Source organism: Schistocerca nitens, chromosome 3 (assembly GCF_023898315.1).
Source record: "Schistocerca nitens isolate TAMUIC-IGC-003100 chromosome 3, iqSchNite1.1, whole genome shotgun sequence".
NCBI classification, from domain to species: domain Eukaryota; kingdom Metazoa; phylum Arthropoda; class Insecta; order Orthoptera; family Acrididae; genus Schistocerca; species Schistocerca nitens.
This window is the reverse complement of record NC_064616.1, coordinates 225441503-225453680: the sequence shown is the minus strand read 5'-3', so window position 1 is coordinate 225453680 and position 12178 is coordinate 225441503. Positions and strand designations below refer to the sequence as shown.

At 37.7% G+C, this 12178-nt stretch overlaps 1 protein-coding gene across 1 annotated transcript in view; it reads right to left on the bottom strand.

Moving 5' to 3' along the window:
- Window positions 1-12178, bottom strand: part of LOC126248186 (unconventional myosin-Va) — a 365334-nt gene that overhangs the window by 51921 nt on the left and 301235 nt on the right. Inside the window, exons 17-19 of the mRNA XM_049948965.1 lie at window positions 5813-6034; window positions 3668-3986; window positions 911-1164 (exon numbers count right to left, since the gene is read on the bottom strand). Coding sequence (XP_049804922.1) covers window positions 911-1164; window positions 3668-3986; window positions 5813-6034 — 795 coding nt within the window. The remainder of the gene's footprint in view (window positions 1-910; window positions 1165-3667; window positions 3987-5812; window positions 6035-12178) is intronic.

Here is a 12178-nt window from a genome sequence, read left to right as displayed (position 1 = left end):
TATATTACTGGTATTATAAAGAAAATTGTAAACCAGTTTTTGAGTTTTGACAAGTTTCCTGCACTTTTAAGTCAATGGCTTGAAATTGTATGTAATGAGAAAATAAACTTCTACTACATACACATTTCTGAAATTATATATTAGCACAATTTTTCTGGAAGCTGGAAGCAGTCAACAATTCTTGCAATGACTTGAGAAATGGAGTTCTGCATGCACTTTATTAGGGACATTATTTACTAGGAATTAATGTAATATTATATAAAGGCCACAGTATGTACATTAATATAAAAATAAATAATTGACTCATTTGTAGATATTTTGCTACAAGAGAAGCTATACCAATCAGAACACTTACGGTTAGCTAAATAACCTGTGGCATTGTCTTTCATTGGTCATAGGATGCTTCTCGAAATTCTACTTACATTGCACACTTTTTATGAACTGATAGTAACAGAGATTTTGTCCTATTTTGCTATGCCTGTCCACAGCTCACTATTACTTCGACCTGGTGAGTGGTTACGAGTTTCATACTACTGTCAACTTTACATACACTACTTCCACTTATTATACCAAGAGTACTTCAGTTCATGAATAAGAAATATCTACTGAAGGCTGAAAGGAGTTGGTTACCAAAGCATAAAATTCCTGCAGTTATAAACCATTCTCAGTATCAGGACTGTATTTCTGTGTATATTTTTTTAATGAGCTTTCGCTCAACCTCTGACTATATTAAAACTTACAGTGATTCCATTGTGATACTGTCCCCTCAGGATTTGATCATTTGTGCAAGTAACCAACTGTTTCTGGATCACTTCAGAAATACTTCTCACCTACAGGCATATCCCATAACATATGTGCATTGCACACAAAAAACAAACATAATGGGAATAATAAACGAATGAATACTTACATCTTCTCCAAGCTCCGATACATCACTTGCAGTTGTATCCTGTGCGCTAACAGTGCTTGCATCAGAAAAAGAACGCTGATGATTACTTTTAGAAGACCCACTCCATTGCAGACGAGACAGTTCATGCTCCAGGCTTTCATTCCGTTGTTCCAGTTGGTTGTACTCTGCCAGTAGCTTTTGATAAGCATCTCTATCCTGATCATGCTCACGGATCAGCATCAGCTTTTCTTGCTCAACACGTGCCCGTAAATTCTCTATTAAAATTGAAGCAAACTATCATGTAATATTAAAATATTTAGCATTTAGGTTAGTAAGTTAAGTAGAAAATCAACTACAATACATCCATGAAAAACTGTTTCTATTTTACCATGCATAAATTACTGGTTTTAATAAAATATAGGTAGCATGGAAAGGAAGCATTGTTTGGAATAGAAAATATGATTGAGAATGAAGTCAAGTACATAGCTCTGCAGTGACATGGACTAATACATACAAACATCAATCACTCCAATAAATTTAAGCTAAACTATGAGCATGTAATAAATGCATAATTTGAAGGTTTATTTTGTATAGATGAAAGTACCACTCTTATATTCCAAGGAATTTTTAAAATGGAATGCATATACATTCTTATCAACTTTGAATCTTGTAAATTCAGTGATGAAAAACATTATGCCAGAGTGAAGTTCTGTAGTAAGTTGTATCCAGCATCACTCTTTCAGGACTGTTGGTTCAAGATTCAACAATTTGTGACAACAGAAGAGATGAAAGAATCTCTCAATGTCATGCTGCATACAATAGTTGACTGTTTTAAGTTAGGTAGTTTGATCACTAGTATTTTGTGCAATTTTTTACATTTGAGTGTCAGAGTGAATTGTTGCAATAATGATTATATTTAACATCTGTGAGCTTCTTTTCTGTAGTAACAATGGTCTTACAATAATGCAATGAATTCACGTGAATTAATCCTCCTCAATATGAAAGTTGGTCTGAGAAAACAGTGACATTCACTACCAAACAGAACACTATAAACACACACAGAAAATGACTGAAGGAAACATATCAATATATCCAGTATTATTTAAAGGTAAGAACCCATATTCAGGTAATGAGTGTTGGAAATCCCATATGCTCTCCTACATAACATCCCAGTGACTGTGGCCTTTGTTTGGCTTCTTACTCTGTATTACATATTGGAATTCTGTGGATGAATAATAAGCACTTGTGTCGTTTTTGAGTTGTTAGAGACAAGTATGGAACAAATGGAAGGGAGAAGGTAACTGAATGTCCACGCATAGTCTACTTCCTGTAAGCAGCAACAAGGAACTCCATGCATAAATTCCCCACTGAGAAAAATAACCACCATCAATAATATTGTGCAGCCACTCTCCATGAAATAACGGAAAAATAAATTTTAACCCAAAGGGTATTTGTGCATAGTCCTGTGATCATAAATTGTATGTCATTCCTGTTCAAATTTATGTGAATGAGTTTGAACACATGATTTTGTTTGTTCAAGTACATCATTCTGCAGTATAGAAAATAACAATGTAAATAACCTAACTGTTCACTGAGGTTATACAAGTAGTGTGAGAATGAATCACTGAATTAACATTTCTCCAAAATTATCTTATCAGCACTACTGTGTTAGATGATGAAACCATTTTCAGTTGTTATTAGTAGAGAGAGAGAGAGAGAGATTGATCTGGAAATATTTTAGCCATTTAAGAAAACAGTACATTGTTAAAACTTAATTTTTAAGAAGTTTATGACTACGATGATACCAGTATACCAGCCAAAACATTGACTGGCATTGGCAATGTAAAAACTTCCTTTTCACTATACCATCACAGGGTCTATTACCAAACACAACAGCATATTTTTAAAACATTATTAATAAAAGTTCACAGGATGATTAAGCCATGTATGCACAATTATGACCATAGAAACCTATGTTGTCTCCTAAACACACACACACACACACACACACACACACACACACACACACACACAGTATTACTTCATCAAGAACACACAGAAGCAATTAACAGCGTGTCACATTTTCATAATAATAAAAGTGGTAACTAACACTCAACATGATGCAATGGAACAGTTAACTTCTGACACAGCACTATATTGAGTATTTGTTACTCCTTTTATCACATTACACACAATGTAACTTGCTGTTTATTGCAAGTGATTAGTAGTGATTGGACTGAAGTAACTCTTTTCTTCCATTAAAGTAGAAAATGATTCACTTTGCATTTCAAGCCATCATGTCTGAAGAAATATTTACTTTTGCATTCATACACTAACTATTCTTGTAAATTAACACAGTAGCACACTTCACAACACAGCACTTCGTATGTCGTAATAAGCATACTTAAGAAATGGAGCATGACTTTCTACAGTACTCATGCAAACTGAATTAGCTGCTGATTAGCGACGTCCATTGGAGAGGGGTTCTCCAGAGGGGGGACAGGAGGCAGCATGGACAGAGTGACAGAAAAAAAGACAGAGGGAGGAGGCAATGGGGAGCAAATGTAGGAGGGTGATAAACAATAGTAAAGAGGTACTGAGTGTTGTTGATCACAAGTAAGTTATCTACTCTGTAAGCTGTATGTCACTATTACAAATCTACAAAATTTACTTCATTCATATTATTTTGAATTTCAATCAATTAAAAGCCAAGAAAATAAAATACATAACACTTTGTTATCTATGAATGATTTAACTTTTTAATGGGTACTGGTTTACCTTCTGCACCAATTTGATTAGATTTTATCCTCTCATTTAACTCATCAAGCTCAGATTTTAATCTGAGGTTTTCTTTGTTAATTCTTTCAACTTCTTCTGCTCTTTCTTTTTCGGAACGTTCCTTTTCATTAATTAAATCCATTTTTTCATCTCTCTCATTTTCAAGAGACTTTTTCAGATTTTCCATGTCTTCATCCTTTTTGGTCAACAAAGCAACCATCTGTTTTTTCTCTGTCTCCACAACTCTCAAAGCATCAAATTTTGGTTTCAGCTCGAGCAATTCTGTCTGGGCCAGCTTCAAAGCATTGTTTTCTTTAACCTGCAAACAAATTATTAATAAATAATTTTCAGTAATCAATTGTATTGTCTGAATTATTGATTAATACCACCTAACATCCGGAAACATGCTTATCATCATGAAAGTGAAATGAAATCCTATCTTCAAATGATATTTTACAACAATTAACAATAAATGGAAATGAAACTATTATCTAGAAATAGTCATACAAACTGCAAAACCAGTTAAAGATGTGTTAAACAGAAGGGCTACTTCTTGTTACAAGGAAAAATTCATTGTTAGGAATATACTTTGAGGTTCCAACGAAAATAAGAATTGTAAACTGGAAGAAAAAAATCCTCTGACTTCAATGCAAGAAACTCATCTCTATGCGATAATAATGAGGACATCATTTTTACAAATTATCCGAACAATAGCTTAAGAAGTGTAACTTATCTCACATTCATTTGTCTGCAAAACTCTTCTCTGTACCTCCATTACAACCCTCACTGCACTTACTAAGAGCAAATGATGGTAATATAAATGGGTACAGCACATAAAATGCATAAATAAAGGTAGAACAGAACTAACAGCAAACAAAATGCTAAAAATAATGCTTTAGAAAAGTTGAACAATGTTCATACACAAGAAGAAACAAGTGAAGTTAACACAAGTTACAAGTATATGAGTGTGGGAGCCAAAACCATTAACACTGAAATAATAATTTTGAAAAAGTTTTCAGAGAATAAATTACAAAAAAGAAACACAAACAAGTGAACATGATTAATTGTGAGTAATTCACTAAGTTACATACAAATGTCTTAAGTGCATTACACACATGAGAACACAACCCTAGAACATAAGTACCTGCATTATGTTTACAGCCATCCATTGATTATGAATAAAATGTTAAAAACGAAGGAAGATGGTTCCAAGGAACGCATTTTACAGTCAATATAAGCACTATCTGAGTACATCAAGTGACATTTTGTCGCAAAATCACTCTTGCCTAAGACAACATTGAACTTAGTTGCTTCTACCAAGCACAGAAAATTTGGCTCCAGATTCTTCAATATTTCACACAGTTCTCAGTGTGTGAACACCAACACTGAAAGAATGCCTTACAAAATTTGGAGGAGGGGCAACATTACACTAAGTAAATCAGATGATCAAAAAAGATCAACAGCTAGCCAAAATTTATTAATGATTAATTAAGAAACTACACTTGCCCGCGAAAGGCAAAGGTCCCGAGTTCCAGTCTCAGTCCGGCACACAGTTTTAATCTGCCAGGAAGTTTCACATCAGTGCACACACTGCTGTAGAGTGAAAATTTCATTCTAGATACACTGATAATACTTTCACAACTGTGGTATCAACCACAGCTATAAAATGTATTTTAGTATCACTAGCTGAAACACTAAACTTTAATATTATACTTTACTTTCAAGAAATATTACTTATTCGTTAGTGGGCTCATGATGAGAATGACTTTGTGGCAGAGGGGTATATCTCAAATCAGAAATTCAATCCTCAGAATATTTTCTAACTTTTTTCTGTCACTTTTCACTTCTCCCCTTTGCAGTAATGATTTGAGTTGTATTGCCCTATGTAAAAAGCGTCCAGATGTACCAGAGTTCAGAGTTCAAAATACACCTTGTATCTCCCTGTAACTTGGTGGGAAAGTAAACTGAAAGGTCAGAAGAAGGCAAGGACATCCTATCAATACGATCATGCTTAGTAATGCACTTCAAGTTGGAGACTGTTTCACCACAGACTCATGATACAAGAAGTAATATTAAAAATTATAATTATTAGCTAACTAAATATTCCGATAAGAAATGAAACTATGAATTTGCAAATTACTATACCAGTTCTCCAATTTTTTGTTGAAGAGAAATGATTTTGTTCTCCAGTCCTTTATTCAATTTCTTCACATGCTCAACAGAACGTGCTTCCTGCCGAAGTTTACGGAATTTGCGCCGGGCCAGGAAGCGACGTATAGCTGACTGTACCAAAATCACTTGAGTTCGTTTACGTGCATACCACTTGCGTGCAAGCCAGCCACGGACATACCGTTGTATTATGATTGCCTAACAAATAAAAGAAAATCAATCAATTCAAAATGAAGTATCCGCTGACACACACACACACACACACACACACACACACACACACACACACACACACAGTCTGTCACAATATTCATTGTTATCACTACTGTTCAAGTATCAGTTTAGCCAGAACATATAGCTTCTTATGCTTAGAGTGTCAACAATTTCCACTTTACAATTCCACTGCATGGTATCATCAGCTCCCTGCACAATGATGTGTTAACAGTTTTTGAATAATCAACTTTTTCCCGTTAATTTAAATCACTCACTTTATACCTATGTTAACAAATAGTTAATCAGATGACATTCAAACTGTGAGTACATTATTTGGTTGGGGGTAGGACTCCTGTATTACATCTTACATTAAGTCACCTCAGTTGCAACACTGAATCATTGATACAAAAATAAGTTTCCAATTTTCAGTTAACATGTCTATAGCATACCATTTCACAGATCTGCTCCCTTGTGTCTAATGATATTAGTTCTCTTTATTACATATGGGTAGCAAAATAAGCAATAGTTCCTATTCAAGGCTTTGAAGTAGAAAATATTTAATTTTTATAGTTTTAGCTGATTGTTAACTATAGTCAAGTATTTAATTATGAAATTAATAAATAGTCCAATAAAATGGCACAGCAAACACAATGAATACAAACCCCCACTCAACTTCTACAGTTTATAAAACACACATTGATCATAATGTGTCAGTCATCTCAGTTTTGACCTCCCAGGATGTGTGAAAGCACAATCCTCTGACTCCAAAACTCTTTATGTAATTTATTTATCATTTCCACACTGGAACCCCTATTTATACTGTAAAATATCAGTGTTACATTACTTAAGAAATGTCCTCTGCCCTTCACAAAGTTCATAAATTCTATGATCTACGGGACAAACACACTATGATGCTTTAAGCCTCCTCCCCCCTCCCCTTGTTTTTATGGTAATATAACCTGGCTGAATAGATGCATGTGGTCTCCAATTCACATTTAAAATCAGCCATATAGCTTTATAACCACTAAATGCCTGCATATTTCTTACATCACACGGAGGATCCATGGTTTCAGGTAGTCTACAGAATATCAAAATCAAGTCTGACATGAAAATCTTGCCAAACAATTAATGCAATTTGTGGGGATGGCAAGAATTTTGTACACCCTGGTGATGAGCTCCCTTCTGACTGTGGTCCTAGCAGAAGATCTACAAGATTTAATTTTCTGCCATATCCCACAGAAGCTAAGTATATCATGGTTGTGCTGCTGAATACTTACCTGAAAACTACTGCATTAAAATCTCATGCTGATTTCATCAGCACTACTTAATAGTTCCCATAGACACAACTTGGGATTGACTACTGCCCATATTCATGAAATAGTCAGAACTGGCTATTATACTTTCAAGGGAGCATGATAATGCTGTCAAGTGTTGTGTCACTCTTACACTTATATGGTAAACTGATGAACTGTGGCTATCCAGAGAACAAAATTTGATTAACGTGGCCTCCTGAAGTCCTTATATTCACACTATCTTGTTCCAGGGGCAGATGTGGACTCTGACCACAATCTATTGTTTATAAACTGTAGATTAAAACTAAAGAAACCGCAAAAAGGTGGGAATTTAAGGAGATGAGACCTGGATAAACTGAAAGAACTACAGGTTGTACAGAGTTTCAGGGAGAGCATAAGGGAACAATTGACAGGAATGGGGGAAAGAAATACAGTAGAAGAAGAATGGGTAGCTTTGAGGGGTTAAATAGTGAAGGCAGCAGAGGATCAAGTAGGTAAAAAGACAAGGGCTAGTAGAAATCCTTGGGTAACAGAAGAGATACTGAATTTAATTGATGAAAGGAGAAAATACAAAAATGCAGTAAATGAAGCAGGCAAAAAGGAATACAAACGTCTCAAAAATGAGATCAACAGGAAGTGCAAAGTGGCTAAGAGGGATGGCTAGAGGACAAATGTAAGGATGTAGAGGCTTATCTCACGAGGGGTAAGATAATTACTGTCTACAGGAAAATTAAAGAAACCTTTGGAGAAAAGAGAACCACTTACATGAATATCAAGAGCTCAGATGGAAACCCAGTTCTAAGCAAAGAAGGGAAAGCAGAAAGGTGGAAGGAGTATATAGAGGGTCTATATAGGGGTGATGTTCTTGAGGACAATATTATGGAAATGGAAGAGGATGTAGATGAAGATGAAATGGGAGATATGATACTGCGTGAAGAGTTTGACAGAGCACTGAAAGACCTAAGTCGAAACAAGGCCCCAGGAGTAGACAACATTCCATTAGAACTACTGACAGCCTTGGGAGAGCCAGTCCTGACAAAACTCTACCATCTGGTGAGCAAGATGTACGAGACAGGCGAAATTCCCTCAGACTTCAAGAAGAATATAATAATTCCAATCCCAAAGAAAGCAGGTGTTGGCAGATGTGAAAATTACCGAACTATCAGTTTAATAAGTCACAGCTGCAAAATATTAACGCAAATTCTTTACAGACGAATGGAAAAACTGGTAGAAGCCGACCTCGGGGAAGATCAGTTTGGATTCCGTAGAAATGTTGGAACATGTGAGGCAATACTGACCCTATGGCTTATCTTAGAAGAAAGATTCAGGAAAGGCAAACCTACATTTCTAGCATTTGTAGACTTAGAGAAAGCTTTTGACAATGTTGACTGGTATACTCTCTTTCAAATTCTGAAGGTGGCAGGGGTAAAATACAGGGAGCAAAAGGCTATTTACAATTTGTACAGAAGCCAGATGGCAGTTTTAAGAGTCGACGGACGTGAAAGGGAAGAAGTGGTTGGGAAGGGAGTGAGACAGGGTTGTACCCTGTCCCCAATGCTATTCAATCAACAAAAGAAAAGTTCAGAGTAGGCATTAAAATCCATGGAGAAGAAATAAAAACTTTGAGGTTCGCCGATGACATTGCAATTCTGTCAGAGACAGCAAAGGACTTGGAAGAGCAGTTGAATGGAATGGACAGTGTCTTGAAAGGAGGATATAAGATGAACACCAACAAAAGCAAAACGAGGATAATGGAATGTAGTCGAATTAAGTTGGGTGATGCCGAGGGAATTAGATTAGACAATAACACACTTAAAGAAGTAAAGGAGTTTTGCTATTTGGGGAGCAAAATAACTGATGATGGTCGAAGTAGAGAGGATATAAAATGTAGACTGGCAATGGCAAGGAAAGCGTTTCTGAAGAAGATAAATTTGTTAACATCGAGTACTGATTTAAGTGTCAGGAAGTCGTTTCTGAAAGTATTTGTATGGAGTGTAGCCATGTATGGAAGTGAAACCTGGACGATAAATAGTTTGGACAAGAAGAGAATAGAAGCTTTCAAAATGTGGTGCTACAGAAGAATGCTGAAGATTAGATGGATAGATCACATAACTAATGAGGAGGTATTGAATAGAATTGGGGAGAAGAGGAGCTTGTGGCACAACTTGACTAGAAGAAGGGATCGGTTGGTAGGACATGTTCTGAGGCATCAAGGGATCACCAATTTGGTATTGGAGGGCAGCGTGGAGGGTAAAAATCGTAGAGGTAGAGCAAGAGATGAATACACTAAGCAGATTCAGAAGGATGTAGGCTGCAGTGGGTACTGGGAGATGAAGAAGCTTGCACAGGATAGAGTAGCATGGAGAGCTGCATCAAACCAGTCTCAGGACTGAAGACCACCACCACCACCACCACCACCACCACCACCACCACAACAACAACAACAACAACAACAACAACATCTTGTTGCAAGCAGCACAGTCAGACTTCAATGATGGAAATGAACAACTGAGGTATGTTTCTTCCACTAAATGGTGTACATCTAAGTGACTACTTCACTGTAACCATCCAGTATAGTACAGCTGGATATATAATGTTATCAGATAAACCTGACTAAAGGTGGTCACAGTTACATCAAAATGAATGGTAAGAGAGAGTGTTTTAACACCAGCGCATCTCTCTTTTGTGAGTGGTCAATAAATGAAATACAATGCAAATCCCAAAAACTATCGATAATCAATTGTTCATGCAGCATACCAACACTTGTTCACTTGTGATGTTTATAAAATTGGCCATCTCTGAGATTTTTACTTGGCATTATTCCACACAACATTGTTCACTGACCACCTGTTAAGTTGTGATGATAGCTTTTTTCCAAAGGCTCAGCATTGCTCCTGATACCAGGAGAGAAGTCACAGCAGGGAAGACACCGGAAGACATTCACGAGAAGTGTACACTCATGTTCACAAATTAAGGATAATTGCAGAATGTGGTGCCACACAACATGGCACTACACAAAACTGGTGCTAATAGCATAGGCACATAGGGAACACACACGACACAGATCTGCAAGTCCACGGTATTGGTGGTAAGTTGAGAAAACCGTCCCGAAACACATGTGCTACAAAACGCCACTGTTTCCTGCGCATTCACGCCGACATTAATATGGGATATGATCACCATTCACATGTACACAGGCCGCACAAAGGGTTGGCATACTTTGGATCAGCTAATGCTGGGGTATAGCCTCCCATTCTTGCACCAGTGCCTGTCTGAGCTCCTGAAGTGTCGTAGGGGTTTGAAGACATGCAGCGATACGTCAACCGAGAGCATCCCAAACATGCTCGATGGGTTTAGATCTGGAGAACAGGCAGGTCACTCCATTCGCCTGACATCTTCTGTTTGAAAGTACTCCTCCACGATGGCAGTTCGGTGGGGCCGTGCGTTATCATCCATCAGGAGGAAGGTGGAACCCACAGCACCCTTGAAAAGGTGGACATACTGGTGCAAAATGATGCCCCGATACACCTGAGCTGTTACAGTTCCTCTGTCAAAGACATGCGGATGTGTATGTGCACCAACCATAATCCCACCCCACACCATCAAACAACGACCTCCATACAGGTCCCTTTCAAGGACTTTAAGGGGTTGGTATCTGGTTCCTGGTTCACTCCAGATGAAATCCCAGTGAGAACCATTGTTCAGACTATACCTGGACTCATCCGTGAACATAACCTGGGACCACTGTTCCAATGACCATGTACTGTGTTCTTTACACAAGGCTTTACGGGCTCTCCTGTGACGAGGGGTCAGTGGAATGAACGTTGCAGGTCTCCGGGCGAATAAATCGTGTCTGTTCAGTCGTCTGTAGACTGTGTGTCTGGAGACAACTGTTCCAGTGGCTGCAGCAAGGTCCCGAGCAAGGCTACCTGCAGTACTCCGTGGCCGTCTGCGGGCACTGATGGTGAGATATCGGTCTTCTTGAGCTGTTGTACACTGTGGACGTCCTGTACTGTAGTGCCTGGACACATTTCCTGTCTGCTGGAATCATTGCCATAATTTTGAGATGACACTTTGTGGCACATGGAGGGCCCGTGCTACAACCTGCTGTGTTTGACCAGCCTCCAGACTCCCTAATATTCTACCCCTCATAACGTCATCAATATGTGTTCTTTGAGCCATTTTCAACCCACAGTCACCATTAGCATGTCTGAAAACGTCTGCACACTTACTTCCTGCGCCGTACTCTGATGTGCACCAACACACCTCTGCATATGTGGACTGCTGCCAGCGCCACTGTGAGATGACCGCAGGTAAAATGCATGCATGCCCATACCCCAAGGTGATTTAAACCCGTAAACCACCCACCAGAGTGTTGTTTCACCATGTATCAGCATTATCCTTAATTTATGAGCACGAGTGTAGTTCAAATCATATAATGTCCATTCAGATTTTGGTTTATTGTGGTTTCACTATCATTTAAGGCAAATTCCATTGTCTAGTAATGTAGTATACAGTCACATTTGCACAATAAAACTTATTTATTTAATTCAACAGCCAGTACTGTTATTTCTTTGCAGTGATGTTCAGCATCGGTTTTCGAGTTTTGATCAGCAAAGAAGTTACTAGAGGGGCATCAAGACTGTGATTAAGGGATAACTTCACCACCAATAAAGTTTTTAAAACAAATGTTTAGCATCTGAAACCGGTCATTGAACTAAATAACTTTTACTGAGTAATTGGTGCTGTGTATTATGTAACTGTTATCTGACCACTGCAAACTGCTCCATGACACCATAGCAGATATTACCAAAATTACAGGACAGTTTCTTTGCTA